Source organism: Elephantulus edwardii, unplaced genomic scaffold (genome assembly GCF_000299155.1).
Source record: "Elephantulus edwardii isolate Elephantulus edwardi_28Jun2011 unplaced genomic scaffold, EleEdw1.0 scaffold00115, whole genome shotgun sequence".
NCBI classification, from domain to species: Eukaryota; Metazoa; Chordata; class Mammalia; order Macroscelidea; family Macroscelididae; genus Elephantulus; species Elephantulus edwardii.
This window is the reverse complement of record NW_006399865.1, coordinates 6336724-6357088: the sequence shown is the minus strand read 5'-3', so window position 1 is coordinate 6357088 and position 20365 is coordinate 6336724. Positions and strand designations below refer to the sequence as shown.

Here is a 20365-nt window from a genome sequence, read left to right as displayed (position 1 = left end):
TACACCTTTCCCAATTTTGAACCATGCAATGTTTCCTTGCTCTGTTCTGCTGACACCCAAGTATAGGTTTCACATAAACACAATAAAGTGTTTTGCGATTCCTGTTCTCAGAATCAACCAATTTGTTGTGATCCACACAGTCAAATGCCTTTGCATAATTAATGAAACACAGATAGACATTCCTCTGGTACTCCCTGCTTTCAGCCAAAATCCACCTAACATTAACTATAGTATCCCTAGTACCACAGTCTCGTTTAAACCCAGCCTGCACCTCAGGCTGGGCTCTGCTGATGTGCTGTTCAGATGGACTATCTTGGCTTACGATGAATCTCAAGTTCCAAGGTAAAAAAAAAAAGCTACCTAGAATGTCTGTTTAGGAATATTTCAGGTATACTTTAGCTGTTGAAAGTTGTAAAGACAGTTAAGCATTTAGTTTATTTGCATTTCAGAAGTATACTTTGAGTGCTCACTTCAGCAGCACATACTAAAATTAGAATATGGAGATTAGCATGGCCCCTGCACAAGGATAGTACGTAAATTCGTGAAGTGTTTATATTTCAAAAAAGAGTACTTTGAAAAAAAATTATTGTAATTATCGAAGCCAGTTTAAAGACTAAAGTATACCTGATCCACGCCATGGTCTTTTCAATTATTTGCTATGCATCTGAAAGTTGGACAGTGAATAAGACTGGAAAAGAATAAATTCCTTTGAAATGTGATGTTGACAAATATTACTGAATATCCATGCCATGGACAGCGAAATTAACAAAGCAACCTGTCCTGGAGGAAGTGCAACCAGGGTGCTCCTTCAAGGCAAAGACGGTGAATCTTGGTATTTTGAGCATGTTATCAGGAAGGGAAAGAGAGGAAAACCCTCAGCACGATGGACTGTTACAGTGACTCCGACAATGGGCCGAGCATGGCACAGACTGTGGCAGTGGTGCAAGACAGGGCAAGGTTTCAATCTGCTGTCCACAGGATAGCTATGAGTCCTAATCAACGCCGTAACACTTATAACAACATGTTCAAGTCCCAGGGTAGTGCAAATATTACTGCACTCGGTTGTTGAATAGCCAGCCAATGAAAACTCTTTGGGGCATCGTTCTATTCTGACTCATGGAAGGGTCACCACGGGTCAAAAGCAACTTTATGGCAACTGGTTTTATTTTTGGGTTTTAATATGCTAAAAGAGTCATAGGGGAGTAATATAGTAAATTAGGAAAGTCGTAAAAAACAAAGTATGTTTTAATACTTGAGAACATGATCACTTACTTATTGCCCTTGAGTCAAAACCAACTCAAAAGGGGAGCTCTGGTGGCCTAGTGGCAAGAAGCTGCAACTACAATCCCAGAGGTGCATGGTTCGAATCCATCAGATGCTCTGCCGGGGAAGGAGGGGCAATCTCCTCCTGTACCAGTCAGATCTGATTTGACGGTACACGCACACAAAAATAATAAAATAAAATAAAATTAAAATTAAAAAAAAAAACTCAAAGTTGATCTTAAACCATAATTTACAGGCTGTACATAGCAAAAGAGGAGACTATCTTTCTCCTGCAGAGCAAGTGGTGAATTCAAACTGCCAGCCTTTGGGTTGGCAAAGCAATTCATTACCCAGTAGGCCACCAGACCTCCCTAAAGAACTTTACAGATTATTAAAAATGCCATATCCCTAACTTTTCTTATATAAATACGAAGAGGGAAAATATCTGAAGAGACTGGTGATAGTGGTAGCATTACGTGCTCTCAAGTTGACTATGACTTATAGCGAGTCTATGAACAACAGCTCTGTACCTTGCCGTGTCCTGAGCCAATTTCACCATCTCTGACACACCTGACCCCACTGCCACAGTGACTGTGTCAATCCATCTCAGCCAGCGTCTCCCTCTCTTGCGCTGTCCCTCCATCCTTCCAAGCATGATGTCCTTCTCCAGGGACTGATCCCTCTGGACAACATGCCCAAAGTAGGTGAGATGGAGCTTCAAAAGCCTTGTCTCCAAAGAGCAACCAGGTTTCATCCACTCTGGGACAGACTTGTTTGCTCTCTTGGCGGTCGATTATGTTCAATATTCTTCTCTAGCACATCTAAAGGCATCGATTAGCCTAGTGAAAATGGCCAGTTCTGTCACTTAAAGGTTGTATGATCTGCCAGAGCTGGTGTCTTCAAGTATAACACACAAACTAAGCACATGCAATGTGTTCGTACAATGTCAAGCACAGGGTAGAAGCAGTGAAAATGAATCATATTCCCACACACAGTATGGAAAGTAGCTTATACCCCCAAACATTCAGTGATTCTATAGGTCACTATTTAACAAACACCAACTGAGATACCAAGGAATATCAAATATATCATTCACCTGCTATATACTGTTGTTATGTGCCATCGAGTCACTTGCGACTCATAGCGACCCTATGTACAACAGCCTTAAACTCTGCTCTGTCCTGTGCCAATCGCACGGTCTCTGACACTCCCATCCCGATTACCCCAGTCACTGAATCAATCCACCTCATAGAGGGCCTTCCACTCCTGCGCTGTCCCTCCACCCTCCCAAGCATGATGTCCTTCTCCAAGGACCGGTCTCTCCTCACAACATGTCCACAGTATGTTAGACGGAGCCTCAGAATCCTTGCCCCCAGGGAGCCACCCAGTTTAACCCTTTCCAGGATGAATCTGTTTGTTTTCCTAGCAGTCCATGGTACTCTCAATAATCCTCTCCAGCACCACAGCTAAAAGGCATCAATTCTCCTTCTATCCTTGGTCATTGTCCAACTCTCTGATGCATAAGTGATTGCGAAGACCATGGCCTGTATCAAATGCACCTTAGTCTCTAGAGAGACAGCATTGCTCTTCAGTACTTTGGAGAGGTCCCTAACAGCAGACTTTCCCATGGCAATGCACCTTTTAATTTCCTGGCTACTATGTAGGCATGATGTGAACTCAGAAATAAACCAAAAATGGACCTGGGTGAGCTAGTCAGTAAGGGGTTATGCTACCAACCCAAAGGCAGGCAGTTCGAATCCACCAGCTGCTCTGAAGGAGAAAGACTGGAAATCCTCCCACGTGAAAACCTACTGGAGGGTAAGCTGTGAGTAGGTTCTGACTTGAAGGCAATGTGTGTCAGTCAAGGAGCACTAGGTTACCATGCAGCACTTAACTATCATCAGGAGGAACCCTGGTAGTGTAATGGATAGCGTGCTGGGCTGCTAAGTAGTCAGGAGTTCGAATCCCCTAGCCACTCCACAAGAGAAAGATGAGGCACTTTCCTCCCACAGAGATGTGTTGCCCCAGAAACCCAGTGGAGACTTTCCATGAGCTAACATGACCTGACAAAGCAGGTTTTGGTTTGGGGTTACTATCTTCAGAAGATAAGAGGAAATGAAAAAACCAAAACAGGAAAACTTTACCTTCTCTTTTGTCAAACCACTTTCTGGAAAGAAGACAGAAAGTGAGTACTCATATCCACATCTTAGGAGATGATCTGCAACGAGAGAGTTGGAAGCACCTATTAAGAGGGCACTCCCCTCCACAGGAATGGACTGGGGCTTCAGTTTTCCACTCATAACGGGGTGCATCAATTCATGAATTAGCTGGTTTCTCAGTTGTATCTAGCTCAAAAAAAAAAAAGAAAGAAAGAAAGAAATGAAGAGAAATATTTTTTCAGCAGGAATGTTTCACCAGATACACAGATATGTCACATTAATTAAAATCCTTCCATTATTTCCAGGCTTTTGATCTATGGTCAAAAATTAAGAGCCTTCCTTCCTGGATGTTGTTGTTATGTGCTGTCGAGTCGCTTGCGACTCATAACGACCCTATGTACAACAGCCCTAAACTCTGCTCTGTCCTGTGCCAATCTCACTGTCTCTGACACTCCCATCCCGATTATTCCAGTCACTGAATTAATCCACTTCATAGAGGGCCTTCCTCTCCAGCGCTGTCCCTCCACCCTCCCAAGCATGATGTCCTTCTCCAAGGACCGTTCTCTCCTCACAACATGTCCAAAGTATGTTAGACGGAGCCTCAGAATCCTTGCCTCCAAGGAGCCACCTGGTTTAACCCTTTCCAGGATGAATCTGTTTGTTTTCCTAGCAGTCCATGGTATTCTCAATACTCTTCTCCAGCACCACAGCTCAAAGGCATCAATTCTCCTTCTATCCTCCTTGGTCACTGTCCAACTCTCTGATGCATAACAAGTGATTGCGAAGACCATGGCCTGTATCAAACGCACCTTAGTCTCCAGGGAGACACCATTGCTCTTCAGTACTCTGGAGAGGACCCTAACAGCAGACTTTCCCCATGGCAATGCACCTTTTAATTTCCTGGCTACTGGTGCCAAGAGTGTTGACTGTGGAGCCAAGCAAACTAAAGCTGTATACAATCTTATTATAACGCTCTTGAGTCAGAACCAACTCATAGGTGACCCTTCAGTGGGTTTTCAGAGGCAGTAAATCACATGGAAGGAGACTGCTGCAGAGCAGCTGGTGGACTCCAACTATGTGCAGCACAGCTCCTTACCACTAGGCCAAGACAGCGAAGGACATCATGCTTGAAAAACAGAGTCAATGAAAGAGAAAGATGCACTTTCCCATACGGAATCATAGGACACTTTTTGATTAAGAAATCTCTAACTCAGATTAATAAAACAAGCCTTATTACCCTCTCCTAGCTTTAGGCTGGTTCCAGACATCCATTATTTGAACACGCTCTTTTCAAACAAAGTTACTGTCCAAGGACAAATGCAATATTTACCAAGATTCAACGGTTTTAAATTACAAAGACGTGGATGACTTTTAAAGGGCTATAAAACCTGGTGCAGGTTATGCTTGTAAAAGTGAGACAACACATAAAACTAAAGCTGGTACCTTGAGAGAGTCCAGTATACCCCGATCCTTAAATGTCTTGTACAGCCTTTTGCGTAGCTCATCTTGACTCAAAATGTCAAGCTTGGGGGACACGGGAAGCTGCAAGAGAAAAAGATTACCCGATGGGTTGAGGTGCTGTAGCCTCCAAAATCACTAGAGGAGGTCCTGTGGGAAAGGAGTCTAACGAACGTAAACAAAAGGTTTCTCTCCCACCCGCCTGGGTCCCGGAGGCGCGGTAGCTACCTGAGATTTCATGTGTGTGCTTTCGCCCACCCACGGCATCCCGAGCTCGAGGCCCAATGGAGGATGCAGGTCTGGACCATGGGGGGCCTTTTGATCCTCAAAGCCCTCCATTATCCTGGGGGGCGCGGAAGGAATGGAGTGGAACGCTCTAGCCTGCACTTGGAACTAAGAACTCAGATACGTGTGCGCATTTCCTTTCTCCGCAGTTTTCGAGGGTGGTCCGGGCGCGACTCTTAAAGGCAAACAGGGAGAGGGGTCACAGAAGCTGGGGTAGCCACTGTTCACACTCCATCACAGCCCTCACAGCCAGAAAGCCGCCACCGCCCGCGCCCACGCTGAGAAAACTACGGCGCATGTGTCAGCCGCCCCCACCCCACCCCCCGCGACCACTAGTCCCGCCCACATCTCGTGAGACTATAACCACGGAGTCTCGCGAGGGGTGCTCTGATTCTCGGAATTGAGGCTCTACCGCTGGAGCTGCTCGGCATTCGCGGCTGTCTCTGTGTTACTGCGGGTAAGAATGAAAGCGAGTGACGGGCGAGAGCTGGGCTTCTGGGGATGTCAGGAACCCGCCGGCACCTCACTGGTCTTACCCGCGCACCTAGTTCTATCTTCTGGGCAGCCAGGCCAGACCCACCCGACCTTACCTGCTGACCCCATTCGGGTTCTGTCAGCCTATCTGCAGGCGTTTGAGCCTGCGGACGCGCACAAATGCAGCTAACTAGCATTTCTATTTGCATCGTTATTGCCACCCCGGGCTGCATGATTCTTTGTTCTAGTGGCCTGTTCTGCACAATTTAGGATGCTTAGCTTCTCTCCGCTAGCTGTCAGTGTTATCTTCCAATTGTGACAGCCTCTGATGTCTTCAAACATTGTCACATATCTCCCGAGCGGAGGAGAACAAAAACGACTCCCCGGTTGGGAACTTTTGAGCTTTACTTGATCGAGTGCCCGCTGTTGGGGATGCTTCGAGGACGAGAAAGATGAATCTTTTCCCCATGGTGTTTAAATGTCTTAAGGAAATGCAACGATCGCTCGAGAAGTATGCTACAGTCAGAGGATCGATGAAAACGAAGATGGATTGTAGGCTGAGTATTGGGGAGGGGAGGAAGGGAGAAGTGGCTGAAGATGGAATTGATCAGGTACATCTCCGTGAGAAAAGTGGGACTCCAACACGATCTTGATGGGTAGCATTTGCATTGGGGGCAGAAATGAGCACAGGAGTAAGAAATGCAGGACCCTCTAGTGTGTAGTAAGCTTCGGGTTGGGGTGCTGTTAAGTATAAGGTATCTGAGTCTTTGGGTAAAATTGAGTCACTTTCTGCTTTGTGAGCCTCTGGGGAGAAGGTACAGTGAACTTCGACTCCTGGCCGTAAAAAGTGTAAAGTCTTAAAGGCAGCGAGGCAGGATTTCAGCGGTAGTAGGTAGTGTTGGACAAAATACATAAGGAGCAGGGGTGACTTGGTGAGACCTTGAAGGATGGGTAAGGTTTGGACACACAGACTCAGGTTGAGCATTCCAAGGCATGAAGAGAGAAATAAGAACAATAACAATAGTGGAGACAATCAGAGTAAGGTTGGGGGCGGGGGACGGATTACCAAAACAACCAGGACCCCAGTCAGCCCTAGCAGAAGTGGAACAATGAGTGACGACAGAGGAAATGGGAAGGAAGTGATGGAGGAATATGGTTTGCATAACAGTTTACACTGATGGAGGAGAAGCATTGAGGCTTTGGAGCAAATGTTAATATGTTGCAGATGCTGCTAAAAAGTAGAATGACTTTATTGTTCACTGCTATCACGACTCAGCAAGTGGCCGTATGTATAACAATTTTGCCCATTTGTGCCAACCTCAGCACCATTGTTCCTGCTCTTGAATGTGTGCTTGTGCCCATTGTTGCAGTCATTGTCAGTCTTTCTCATTGAAGGTCTTCTCTTTTAGTGACCCTCTGTTTTACCAAACATGGTGTCCTTCTCCAGGAACTGATCCCTTCTCATAGTAGGTGAGACAAAGTCTTGCCATCCTCATTCCTAAGGTGCATCCTAGCTGCCCTTTTCCCAAAACTGACCTCTTTGTTCTTTAGGCAACTCATGGTATATTCAGTATTCTTTGCCTAACAATTTAAAGGCATCAATTCCTCTTTGGACTTCTTTACTCATTGCCCAGCTTTCACAAGTATATTAGGCAATTGAAATCACCATGGCTTGGGTGAGGCCCATATCAATCCTTACTGTGGATTAAGTTGTATCCCTCAAAATATGTGATGTCATGATATAATGTGGAAGTTACACAATAATCCCCATTATCTGAGAAACCAAATGGTTGTAAGAGGATTAAAGGTGAATTGCAGCATGCCTTAATCCCATTACAGCCCAGGTCTGATGTAAGGGGAATATCCCTGTAACACCTTTTATCTCACAAGGGGAACCTCAGTATTTCTGGGAGTGGAGTATGCCCTTGGGACCTATGTCCCTATGCTGGGAAACTCCTTCATACAGGGGAAGTGTGTCAAGAACATATGTCTTTGACATAATGATATCTCCACAAACAAGGATTTTCCTCCAGAACCTGCAGAGAAATCTTTCCCCCAAAGCTGGTACTGTCAAATTGTAAGAGAGTAAATTTTTGTTTGTTAAAGCCATCCACTTGGTATAGCAGCACTACAGAATTGCTAAGCCAGTCCTCAAAGTGACAGCCTCACTTTTTAATAATTTCAAGAGATCTCTGTTAAAAAGCATCTGTCCTCATTGATCAACCTTTGCTTCCAAGGTTAAATAGAATTAGATGAATGTTCTCCAGCACTGTTATAATCTCACTTGGGAGTAGAGCAGTTGTTTACTATGTGAATGTACTACTTTTTTTCCCCCCTTAGAGAAATAATAGTATTCACTTCATTTCAGTAGGCATGTCCTGTGCTTGGTATTGCAGCCCCAGGTCTGTGAAACAAAGGAAACCATTGCTCTTGGGAGCACAGAGCCATTTTCTGGACTTTCCTCTAGAGGATGTAAACACATTAGCTATAAAAAATGGATGACTTTGGAGGGAGCCATAGTTATGTCTTATGTTCACCGGCAACTTCAAATTCTTAAGAGTTGAAAGGAACCTCTTTGAAGTTAGCGATCTAACAAGGCAGCCTGATGGTTTCCAACTACAATATGTCAAAAGCCTTTCCTTGTAGCCTTATAGGACACATGCCTGAGTCAGAATAAGGCTAATATTTGTGACTCATTTAGGCACTACCCTTTCCAAGACTCCTAGGAGCCACGCGGGAGCTAAGACTGCAGCAATCTTGCCTGCTCGCCGCATTTAGTCTCAGACTCGTCCTCAGCACCGGCTCCTGGAATTCACTCTCAATTGATTAGGATTCACTCAGGAAAGGAAATCCATTATCCATTATGGTCATATCCCTTTCCCATTAGAGCATCATATTTAAAGATTGTGCTGTACTCTGATCCTTTGCCACCCCAGGCAAGGTCTTTCCTCCCACCCCCGCCCCTCCTGCCAAACATTCTTGAGTCCTTCAGTTTCTTGTTTCCGGAGCATTCCCTAGCCTAGATCCTATCATTTCCTCCAACACACACAAGTCGGGTTGCTGATCCCTTAAAAATGAGATGCCCAGAACTTTGTACTTTCTCCAAAGATATTATTAGTGAAGAGGCCATTGGCAGGCACTTTCTTGCTTGGGCATCAACTTTTTCGTAATTGAGCCTAGAATTGCCTTTGCCATTTCAATCCCCCTATCAGACAGCTGCCTCTTAGTGAGCTTACAGAAAATGAAACTTCAGATTCTTACAATAACTGCTCTTGTGTTGTGCTTTTCTTTTTTTTAAGTCTTGTTATGTGCCATCGAGTTGTTTGCGACTCATAGCGACCCTATGTACAAGAGCCCTAAATAATGTTCTATCCTGTGCCAACCTTGCCGTCTCAAACACATTCATTCCCACCACTCCACTCACAGAATCGATCCATCTCATCTAGGGTCTTCCTCTCCTGCACCACCCCTCCACTCTCCCAAGCATGATGTCCCTCTCCAAGGACCAGTCCCTCCTTGCAACATGCTAGATACAGGAATTTATTTTTCATCCTCTTCAGTATTTTATCATGTTAATGCCCCCCAATTCTTCTGCTTGTGGACATGGTTTGAATCCTGGCTTTTGTCTTCTGATCAGTGTTTTTCTCGCTCAGTTGTCTCCATCTAAGTTGCTGACTCACATGTTGAAGTGAAGGTCAACCTCAAATCATTAGAAACCCCATCCCATAAATTGACATGGAGGACACAGTCAGCGGTCTTTGGGCATTGACACTTAAATCAGCTCAGAGTCCTCCCTCACTCAGCGAAGAAGTGTTCTTTCTCACTGTGTCCCTGGCCGTCCAGGCTTCCCTTAGGGAACCGGTCAGTTTCAATCGGAATCTTAGCATGCTTTCCAGCTGTTCCTTGGTAAATCCCACAAACACTTAGTAAAGTTGTTATAGTTTTGAGTCTCTTAAAAAGAAAGACAGGATAAGCTTGTAGTAAACCCCAAACTTTTGTCCACGGCATCCCCTTCCTGAGACAGTAGGATACTTTTTGCCCAAAGTTGCCAATTCTTCCACTTTCCTGTCAGTTCTCCCTTGTCAGAATTAAATCTAAAGTCACATCCTCCTTTCTTATATATTTATAATGAAATGTTTATGAAGAAAGCCGTGTTAACCAGCTAAGCTGTTTGTAGTAGAACCTTGATACAGTATTTTTTTGTTTCCATTCTGTTTCTCCTCACCCTGTGTCTGCAAGGAGCCCCTATGTGGTTCAAGTTCAGTTGCTAACAAAAAACTCTTTAAAGTCCAGCCAGAGGTGCCTTGGAAGAAAGGCCTGGCCATCTACTTCCAAAAAAATCAGACATTGGAAGCCCTGTCGGAGCAAAGTTGTTGAACTTTGACAAACATAATGTTGCCATGAGTTAGAACTGGCACTGGGTCGTCAGGAGAGGGGATGGGAGCTATCTTCCCTATACATATATGTTCTGCTTCCTGAATGTTTGGGGGCCGAGGAGACAACATCTTCCTTATTCTGGTGAGGTGTTGTTTTGTTGTTTTTTTAAAATTGTTTTTTCTTGCTGCTGCTGCTGCTGCTTCTTTAAGTGTTTGTGCTGAAGTGAGTGCTTCCTGTGCCAAAGTCCAGCTGTTCAACCTATGCCAGCAGGAATGAATGATCTCATTATTGACTGGTGTTAAAATGTCACATTCCCAGCCCTTTTCCCCTTCTCTTTCTCCTGAGACTGGTACTGCTTCTCCTAGTTTTGCATAGCCTTTATGTCATTTCCTGTTTGTCCTTGTGGCCCAGTTTTTCCGTTGAGGCCTTTTTCAAGTCTTTTCCCAAAGACAGAGGTTGGCGAACATTCTAGACTTGGCAGGTCCTCTGTTGCAGCTGCTTCGCTCACTTGGCTATGGGAGCAGGGGCAAGCAGCCACAGACGACAGTGACAGGATGGGCAAGACCAGGCTTCGCCTGCAAGCTCAAGTGGGCTGTTCCCTGCCCCTAGGGACAACTGTCAGTCCTGCCACAGAGGGTGAAGACCCACCTTTTTCTTTGAGAGTCCTAGCCTTCTAGTCTCTAGAGTTCAGAGTGCCTCTTGTGCCCTGGTTTCCATTTCCAAGTGTTTAACTCTTTCGGGAATATATTTCCAATTTATTCTAGCACATTCCATAGGAGTCAGCAAAGGGGGCCAGGAAGAGTGGGTAAGTCTTGGACTCTAACACACCTCGGCTTTCAGGAAACTGCCCCAGGTAGCTGGATTCCAGCCTCACATTAAGAAATGACCACGTCCTCTGGGCTTGTGTGCTGCTCTGGGGTGTTGTATAGGTGACATTTATGGGGTCCTCACTAGGAGCCAGCTGTGGTGCCAAGTGCTTTCCATGTAGTCAGATGTGTAATGCTGAGAACACCATGGGGTCTTTATGATTATTCTCTCTGTTTTACAGATGAGGAATCAGACATTGGGAGATCAACGACCTTGCCTGTGGTCACATCACTAGTAAGTGACAGAGCTAGACCTGAACCTGTCTCACCATGTATTCCTTCTTCAAAAGCCTCAAGACCACGTAGTTTTTGTACATGCATATATTCCCTTAGTTTTATTTCTTCGGCAAACTTTCCAAGACCTCCTAATGCAGTGCTCTTCCTTCTTGCATTGTTATTTCTTCCATCTTTTTGTAGAATGCAAAGTGTTCCTTCTTACTTATAAATCATAAGCTCTTGCTTTTGCCAAAACTTGTATTTGTAGCATGACGCTGTATTTGATGAATACAAATGCAGTGCTGTGTCTGTAGATAAACGGTGCAGTATCTCCTGTGCAGATGGTGTGAGTTAAGAGTTGTTTTATGTTTCCTCAGCAAGATCATGCCGGAAAACTCAGAAGGCAAACTAATTCTTTTTGTACCTTTTATACCTCTTTAACCTTCCTAATGGCCACCTGTTCTTAATCTCCACAGTTGCTGGTCTAAGTGCAGCCCAAATTACTTGACCTTAGAACAGAATGTTCTAGATTTTTAACTCTTTCAGGAATTAAGAGAGTGTTGTTCTTAGGATTTCATATTAAAGATCTTGCAATTTCTCTGTTCATGAAAATGTAGCACATTGATATGTAATCTGAATAGTCTTAAAACTCATGCATTCTAGAAAGCATGCCCCCTTTACTGATTTCCTCTACCATGTAGAGTATATGTTGGATTCTAGCTTGCTTTTAACGTTTTTTTGATCTTCAGCATTGAGTACTAAAAACATATATTCTTTTTCACTTAATTAGGGGCCGTACATTGAAGATAATGTCAGGAAGCTTCTACTTTGTAATTGTTGGCCATCATGATAATCCAGTATTTGAAATGGAGTTCTTACCAGCTGGAAAAGCAGAATCCAAAGTACGTATGGAACTTTTAGAATATCCCCTAAGTCTTGTTGTGATGTTCAAATGAAATGGTGTAATGTGATTTCAGAGCTGACCCAGAACAGGCAGAAGAATTGGTGGCTATCCACAGCCATCACTTGCAGCTTGTTGAAGCCCCGCAGGTTGATAGACGCCAGCCAGGGAATGTTCTGTGAGGTGAATGTTCCACACACTCACTGAACACATAGGCTTGCTGAGCAGGAATTGACTCAGGACTGAGCAGGGTTTTGTGCTGTTGTACATAGAGTCGCTTTGTGAAACGGAGCCAACTCAGCAGCCCCTAGCAGCAACAGCATGAGCCTTAAATTTCTTGTCCCTTCCCTTCAGTTCATTAGATCAACTGATCTGAAATGCTGCTTCTTAAGCCTTTAAGTCAAGAGAAGCAGTCCAGCAACAGTGGGTGGTTTAAGAAGCCCTGTGACGCCACACTGAGATGTGATGCATGCGTCTCTGTCCCAGAGGAGCTGACTTTTTCTCAAAATAGACTCCACCCAGTCTCCATGGGGGGGGGGAATAAAAGAAGGCTTTACTTCTTGTCCTGCCAATAGTCTTCTAGAACTCAGTGTTCAGGGAACTCCTATAACATTTAGTGACTGCAGCTCACTTCCCATGTCACCTTGGTCATGTGCCACAAACATAAAAATCAGCACTGGCGGTGATGCCAGCCACCATTCTGTGGTTGAGAGTGCTTCCAGAAACAGACTCAGTTCATTTCCTCCATTCAGAGAAAACCAACACTGCAGAGTCCTGGGATAAGCCCTTTCATCTTCTCATACTAGTCCTTTACCAAATAAATTACTGAAAAGTTATGCCGTGTTTTCCCCAGCTTCTGCACCTAGTCTGCAAGGGGCTTTAAGAGAAGAATTCTTTTTAGAAATTAATTTTGGTGCATAAATTCTGGTATATAATGCTTTTCAAATATTCAACTCTTGCCTAGAAAATTGGATAGATGATTATTTGAAGTTATCATCTGCCTGGTAGTGTCGCTAGATTCTTTCCTGACCTTCCCATGCCCCTACTACTCATTAAATCTTGACTGGGAAGCATCCGTAGCAGCGGCTGCTTTGTGGCACCTGGCTACTTGAAAGAGTTCCTGTGCACTCAGGTTACTTTGTGGCAGGCAAGACAGTACTTTGGAAAAGACCTTGACACTTGGCCCTATTAATGCTTTTCCCTGCTGCCATCCACCTTCAAGCATATGGACTGTTTTCTCCAGATCGCTCAAGCTTAGTCCTCAGTGTAAAGTAGTGGAAAATGCCATAGTGAGCCAGCCGCACACTACATCCATTTATCCAAGAATCTAGTCAGCTTCGTCCTGGCAAGATGATCATGATGCCAACATCCTTCAGCTGGGCAAGGGACTCCAGCAGCCTCCCTCCCACCCAGCCACAGGAGTGAGGGAGCAATAATCCAGGCTGTTTGTTCTCTCCCCACGTTGTGGTGGGACAGTACTCCTACCCACCCCCGGCCAGTGAAGCCTTTCAGTCCATGAAAGAGACATTCTAGCTGTGACAGAACTGTGTCCTGTTGCTACAGGTAACACAGGAGTCTGCTCACTACTGGGGCTGGGCGTGGCCTCCTGTCCTCCCAGGTCACCCTGCCATAGTTCACTTGAAGAAGTCTTTGCCATTAAAAGTGCCACCTCAGCCCTCTACTACTTACCTGGTACCACTGTCTCAGAAGTCCCTCCCCACTCCAGTTATTGTCCCTCAAGACCCAGTGCAAACAGCCATCTGTGGCACTTTGTCACCTCCTCCTTTGTCCCAGCCTACTAAAGTAGGCTTGAGCTATCTCCTGACACATTTTTTCCATAACCTGTCTCTAGTAAAATGTTAACTGTTTTGAACACAGGGCTGACTTTTTTTTTTTTAAAAAAAAACCTATTTTTTTAAAATCATGTGTTTGAAATGGTTACAGAGTCAGTAACTTGTGTTTTCCAACCTTATAAAACACACTTTCCTACTTAGTTTCTGAAACTCATCCTTTTTTCTGAAATTGTCTTCTTTCTGTTGAGTTAGATGGCAGAGTTTTAGAGTATTATATGAAAACAGGCTATATCTTGGGGAAAAAAGAGCACTGGTGAGACAGTAGTTAAAGTGCTTGGATGCTAACTTCAAGATCAGCAGTTAAAACTTCTTCTCTGAAGAAAGTTTACGCCCTTGTCCTATCAGCTTGCTGTGAGTTGCTATAGACTTAGCAGTAGGTTTGCTGCTTTTTTTGTTTAATTGTCAAATTCTTTTTTTTTCATTCATTCATTGTTGCACATTTTCCTCCATGCCCACCCCTTCCCCCAGTTGGTTTTTCTCTTTGAAGAGTAAAAAAAAAAAATTACTTTCATTATTACACAATTCCCCCCTCACCCAGTCCACTCCAATATGCAGCTCTCATTCTGGACTCTTGTCATGAAAATAATACCTAATCGTATATTCCTTTCAAACAGTTCTCTCTCCCTCATCTGTTTCAATGCAGTATACGTTATTTATCCCTTATTTTCCCCACAACCCCAGTGTCATTCCTGCTTTACAACAGTGGCATTGTGCAGTATTTGTCCTTTTGTGACTGAGATCTTTCACTCAGCATAATGTCCTCCAGGGTCAGTCATTTTGTGTAATATCTCATGAGTTCGTTGTTTTTCAATGCAGCTTCATATCCCATTGTGTGAATATAAGGTTTGGCTTTTCATGAAAATAAAAAAGGAAATAAAAGCAGAAAATATTTTTCCAATGAGACAACCATATATAGCTGACCCTTAAACAGCACAAATTTGAAGTGGGTGGATGTTTTTAAATGGTGCTGTTTGACAGGAATCATTTCTTCCTGAGCAGTTCATCTTCCAGTAAACTGCCTCAGTGCCATCAAGTCAATGCCAAGTCAGAGTGACCCTTCACCAGGTTTCCGAGGTTGTAAATCTTTACAAAGAAGCTGCCTCTATTTCACAGCATGGCTAGGAGATTCAAACCACTGACCTTTCGTTTAGTAACCTGACACATAACCCACTACACCACCAGGGCTTCTTATCCAGCAAATTGCATTTCCCCATAGAAAGTTCTCTCGTTTCTAGTGCAGTGCCGTGAACTTAGAATGACACCATGGCACTCATGTGAGGTGCCACTAAGTGATGCTGGAAGTGCACCCACGGTGCAGAGAGAAGCTGTAACGTTAGAAGAAAAACCTAAAGTGATTGATATGTAGTGTAGATCCCATTCAGTGTGGGAATTCGAATTAAAAAAAAAGAAAATAGGAAATCTGTGAAGCTGTTGCTGCATGTGTGCCAGCAGGCACAAACACCTTGCACTTTTGGCAAAATATCTTCTTGTTTTTATACTGAAAATGCAGCCATCCCCACATAATCTATGTTAATACACAATATACAAAGTATGTGTTAACTGATTGTGAACAATAAAGCTTTCAGTTTGGGGGAGATCGAAAGTTATACAGCTATTTTTGGCTGCGTCCCTAACCCCCACATTGTTCAAGGCTCAGCACTGTAGTGATGGACAGGACGCTGATGCTCTTGGTGCTACACTGGGATGTTGATCTGTGGCTTTTTCTTCTCGTTGTCGTCTAGGATGATCATCGTCACCTGAACCAGTTCATCGCCCATGCTGCTCTTGACCTTGTAGATGAGAATATGTGGCTGTCTAACAACATGTACTTAAAAACTGTGGATAAGTTCAATGAGTGGTTCGTCTCGGCATTTGTTACAGCTGGTCATATCCTTACCTTTTAAATATCTATAACTAAATGTTGGGTTATAAAAATAAAAGAACGTGAATTGTAGGTGCCAGTCTGAGTCCTAGGATTTCGAAGAGTTGGCACATATGTGAGCATTGCCCGTCATGGTACTACAAACCAGAGAACATATTGTTGAGTAAAACCAGGTCTCATATGAAACTAAGGATTGTACGAACAAAAGTAAGAGAAATTTCTTTTTCTGCTTCACACTGAAAAAAAAAACCCACAAAAACAAAATATCTTCTCTTTAAGATAAAAATCAAGAGCTCTGGTAGTGTAGTACACTATGTGTGGTGCTGCTAACCAAAATTTGAGTAGCAGTTCAAATGCACCAGCTGCCCTATGGGAGAAAGATTAGCAAGCTCACAGAATTGGTAAGACAGAAGTAGGTTGGGTTGGGTTTGAGGTTAAGATCAAACGATCCTACCTTTAAATCTATCACCAAATACACACTGCAAGTGATGATTTGAAGTAAATTTTGTCAACCGATTTTCCTTTCTCAGAAAGATTATGCCTTAACTATTTCACATATGAGATTTATTATGCTTCATGATGTAAGACAAGAAGATGGGATAAAGAACTTCTTTACTGATGTCTACGATTTGTACATAAAGGTATGTATGTTTTAGAATTTTCTAAATCTGATCATAAAAAGACATTGTTACTCAGACAGGAAGCCTATTGGAGTTACCCCTGTTTTGTCCTGCAGGTTTTGTCCCAGATTAGCTTCCCCCTAACCAACATTTAGGGGGCCCCAGCTACTCCCCCGCAGGCTCCTACTTCACCTTGTAGTGCATGTAACTAAGAAAGGGAGGCAAGGGAAACTGGTCTTATGATTGTAATAGAAAAGGTATTCCATCTATTGTTATAAGTAAATTGCAATATAATAAATCTAGATCATCAACTGCCAGGAGGTGATCTTGATTAGCAAACACTTGCTCAGAGAGAATAATGCTGTCAGCAATTCCTTGCTATTTCGATGCATTGATATTTTCATTAGAAAAATAAAATAATAAAAAAATATTAAAAAGTCAGATGGCATTGGGTAAATGGCAGTGCCAGCAGACATACTTTTATCATTCCCGTCAGCACAGTAATACAATTGGGCAATCACTAGTTCCACTCAGAAGTAGCATTTTAGATGGTGTAACTGACAGTGCTACTCAGCTGCATACCTGAAAGCTGGCAGTTCAAACCCACCAGCAACTCTGCCAGATACTAGGCAGGCCGAGGGATCTGCTCCTATAAAGACTGCAGTCCGAGAAACTCTGAGGGGAAGTCTGTCATCCAGCTAGGATCACTATGAATCAGAATTGACTCAGCGCCACCTAGTAACCACTCTATGGTAAAAATCGCTAACTCCTTTTCTCATTAGTAATTCTCATCTAATAGTAGTAAATTTACAGAGAGTAATTTTAATAGCAATGTGGCTTCACTTTTGAAGTTTTGAGCATGCAGGTCTTATTTATATTGATGGAGACAAAGGGTCTTACACAATTTCATCTGTATCTTTATAATGGATGCCAGTCGACGAGAATTCCATGCTTGGGGGTGATGCCTGAAATTCATTGCACTTACACAAGCAGCCTGTGTCATACTACCAGAAGTTTTCCATAGGTTCTTCTCAAAATGGAAACACTCAAACCAAAATAGAGGACCTTAAAAAAAATGAGAAAAGAAAAAGAGGAACTTGGGCTTTCACAAGGAAGCATTTTAGTTCACATTTTGAAAACTATCTTTGCACTCCTCTCTGATAACTTGATCGCCTTTTGATTTGTCAGCCTCTTTCATTTGGACAAGATCACTAATGCCTCCTTTTCTCCTAGTTTGCAATGAATCCATTTTATGAGCCCAATTCTCCTATTCGATCAAGTGCATTTGACCGGAAAGTTCAGTTTCTTGGAAAGAAACACCTGTTAAGCTGAAATTGAACCAATCAGCAGTAAGCAGCATCACCATGACAATGGGACGCATACTCAGGAATGTGTGCTTTGTAAGTAACTTGATTAAATTGCCTGGAAAACGTGATGTCGCAGTCTCTGTTTATCTCAGCTTCATGTAACTCCTTTTGCAGTCTTTGTTTATCTCAACATGTAATTCCTTTTCTATTTAAAAATAGTTATCTTCTGTTTCTTGCCAGTTACTATTAATACTTCAGTATTTGTTTATGAATGATGTTATTTGTAAAAAGTTCCTTACCAAGAATCTTAAAAGGTTTTTATTTTAGAAATTGAGATAGCTTTTGACTTTCCCGATGCAGATAGCTTTATCTTGATAAACTCCACACAAGTGTCCGAGCACTAATCTGGTATAGATTTCAAGTTAAAAGCTTCTGCTGTGGGGAATGAAGTTGACAGCTGGCACATGTGGTTTTATTTTTATGTCTAGTGACAATGTGTAGAGGCAGTGCACAAAATAGGAAGTACCTGAGGTGGCCGAGACAAAGGCTTCAGTGGTGCTAAATGTCACATGGCTGCTACCTATGTTAAAACTAGTGACGCTGCTAGAGTTCCAGAGTTTATGATATATGCTTGGGAATGCTGTTCCTCTAGACTATAATAACTTTCTGTTCTTGTATCACCCATCCTCAGATAGTAAACTAGGAATTAATTCAACCTGCTATTATCCATGCTAGTTAAGATACGAGTCTAGAGCCATTTTGACCTTCTTTGCTCATAGTGTCCCTCTCAGACCACACAATAAAGGCCTGTTCATTTCTTGGGGGGGGGGGGAAGATATGAGCCTATTTGCAGAATTGCATACAAAGGAAAGATTGGATTATGTGAACAATTGCCAGTTTAGCCTCCCAGGCTATCCCAGAGATAGGTGGATAGCTTTGGTCTTGTATTATAATAAGGAGGGAGAAGGGTGTCTTATTGTGTTAATACCAGATATCCAGTGAATGGCAAGTAACCTCACCAGGTATTTTCTGAACTGGTAATGATCATTTGAAAATTTTACTGCATTCTGAATAACATTTGAATTGGTTTAACTCTTAAGCTTGGAACTATATCCTGTAAAATTGTTCTGAATAACATTTGAATTGGTTTAACTCTTAAGCTTAGAACTATATCCTTCTGTAAAATTGTTCTGAATAACATTTGAATTGGTTTACTCCTAATTTTGGAGCTATATCCTTCTGTAAAATTGTTACCGTTATTGTTATTTATCCTGTATATTTATTTGATCCTTAAATAAAGATGTTTGTCCAAGATTGTAGTATTTGAATGCCTAATTTTAAAGTGATATCTCCTTCACACATGCCACCACCTTAGTCCTATTCTGTGAGTAGAATGACAAACTAGTATGTTGTCCTACAAGCTGGGTTTAGAAGAGGTCTTGGCACTAGAGACATTATTGCCAGTGTCAGATGGATCTTGGCTGAAAGCAAAGAGTACCAGAGGAATGTCTGTCTGTATTTCACTGACTATGCAAAGACATTTGACTGTGTGGATCACAACAAATTGTGGCTAACCTTAATGAAAATGGGAATCCAAGAACACTGGATGGTGCTTATGCAAAACCTATACTTGGACCAGGAAGCAGTCCTCAGAACAGAGCAGGGAAACAATGCATGGTTCAAAATTGGGAAAGGAATGCATCAGGGATGCATCCTGTCCCCATACCTTTTCAATCTCTATGCAGAACAGATCGTTCAGGAAGCAGGGCTTTATGAGGAGTGTAGCATCAGGATTGGATGTAGACTCATCAACAACCTACATTATGCAGATGACACAACCTTGCTTGCTGAAACTGAAGAAGACCTGAAGCACTTGTTGCAGAAGGTCAAGGACTGTAGTTTTCAATATGGATTGAAGCTCAACATCAAGAAGACAAAGATTCTCACCACTGGGCCAACTGGCAGCACCATGATGGATGGAGAAGAGATTGAGGTTGTTAACAATTACAGCTTGCTCGGCTCCACAATCAACACTCTTAAAGCAGTCAGAAAATCAAATGAAGAATTACATTGGGAAAATCTGCTGTCAGGGACCTCTCCAGAGTACTGAGAAACAACGATGTCAGTCTGGAGACTAAGGTGTGTCTAATCCAGGCCATGATCTTCGTATATTGTGGTGCTGGAGAAGAATCTTGAACATACCATGGACCACCAAGAAAACAAATAGGTCTGTCTTGGAGAGGGTGAAACAAAGTCTCTCCTTTAGAGGCTAGGATTTCTCTCCTTAGAGACTAGGATTTTGAAGCTTTGTCTCACATACTTTGGGCATGTGGCCAGGAAACACTGGTCCTTGGAGAAGGACATCATGCTTGGAAGGACAGCTCAGGAGAGTAAGATCCCAGATGAGATGGATTGATACAGTGACTGGGACGATGGGGGTTGGTGTGTCAGAATCAGTGAGACTGGCTCAGGACAGGGCAGGATTCAGAGCTTCTGTACATAGGGTCGCAGGTGACTCGACAGCTCATAACAACAACAACGTTATCTTAACCCATTATAACAAGCTTGAATTACTGTGGACTAATGCTAGAACTTGTGAAATGGAAAAGTTCTCATCTGAAAACTTAAGAGCCCCGAATAAGCAAAGCACTCCTTAAGAATAGAAGAACGGTAGGAGGTATCTCACTCCCTGATTTCAAATCCT

General features: G+C 43.0%; 2 protein-coding genes across 2 annotated transcripts in view; one reads left to right on the top strand and one right to left on the bottom strand.

Annotated features, from left to right (window-relative positions):
* The window catches only part of OFD1 (oral-facial-digital syndrome 1), a 42783-nt gene extending 37187 nt beyond the window's left edge, over positions 1-5596 (bottom strand). Inside the window, exons 1-5 of the mRNA XM_006892418.1 lie at positions 5578-5596; positions 5290-5340; positions 5083-5153; positions 4866-4964; positions 3408-3608 (exon numbers count right to left, since the gene is read on the bottom strand). Coding sequence (XP_006892480.1) covers positions 3408-3608; positions 4866-4964; positions 5083-5153; positions 5290-5340; positions 5578-5596 — 441 coding nt within the window. The remainder of the gene's footprint in view (positions 1-3407; positions 3609-4865; positions 4965-5082; positions 5154-5289; positions 5341-5577) is intronic.
* A 6311-nt stretch (positions 5597-11907) lies between these two features.
* On the top strand, positions 11908-17686 carry TRAPPC2 (trafficking protein particle complex 2). Its single transcript, XM_006892377.1, has 4 exons — positions 11908-12000; positions 15595-15739; positions 16290-16375; positions 17588-17686. The coding sequence occupies exons 1-4, from the start codon at positions 11908-11910 to the stop codon at positions 17684-17686; spliced, it is 423 nt and encodes a 140-aa protein (XP_006892439.1).
* Positions 17687-20365: the final 2679 nt, after the last annotated feature.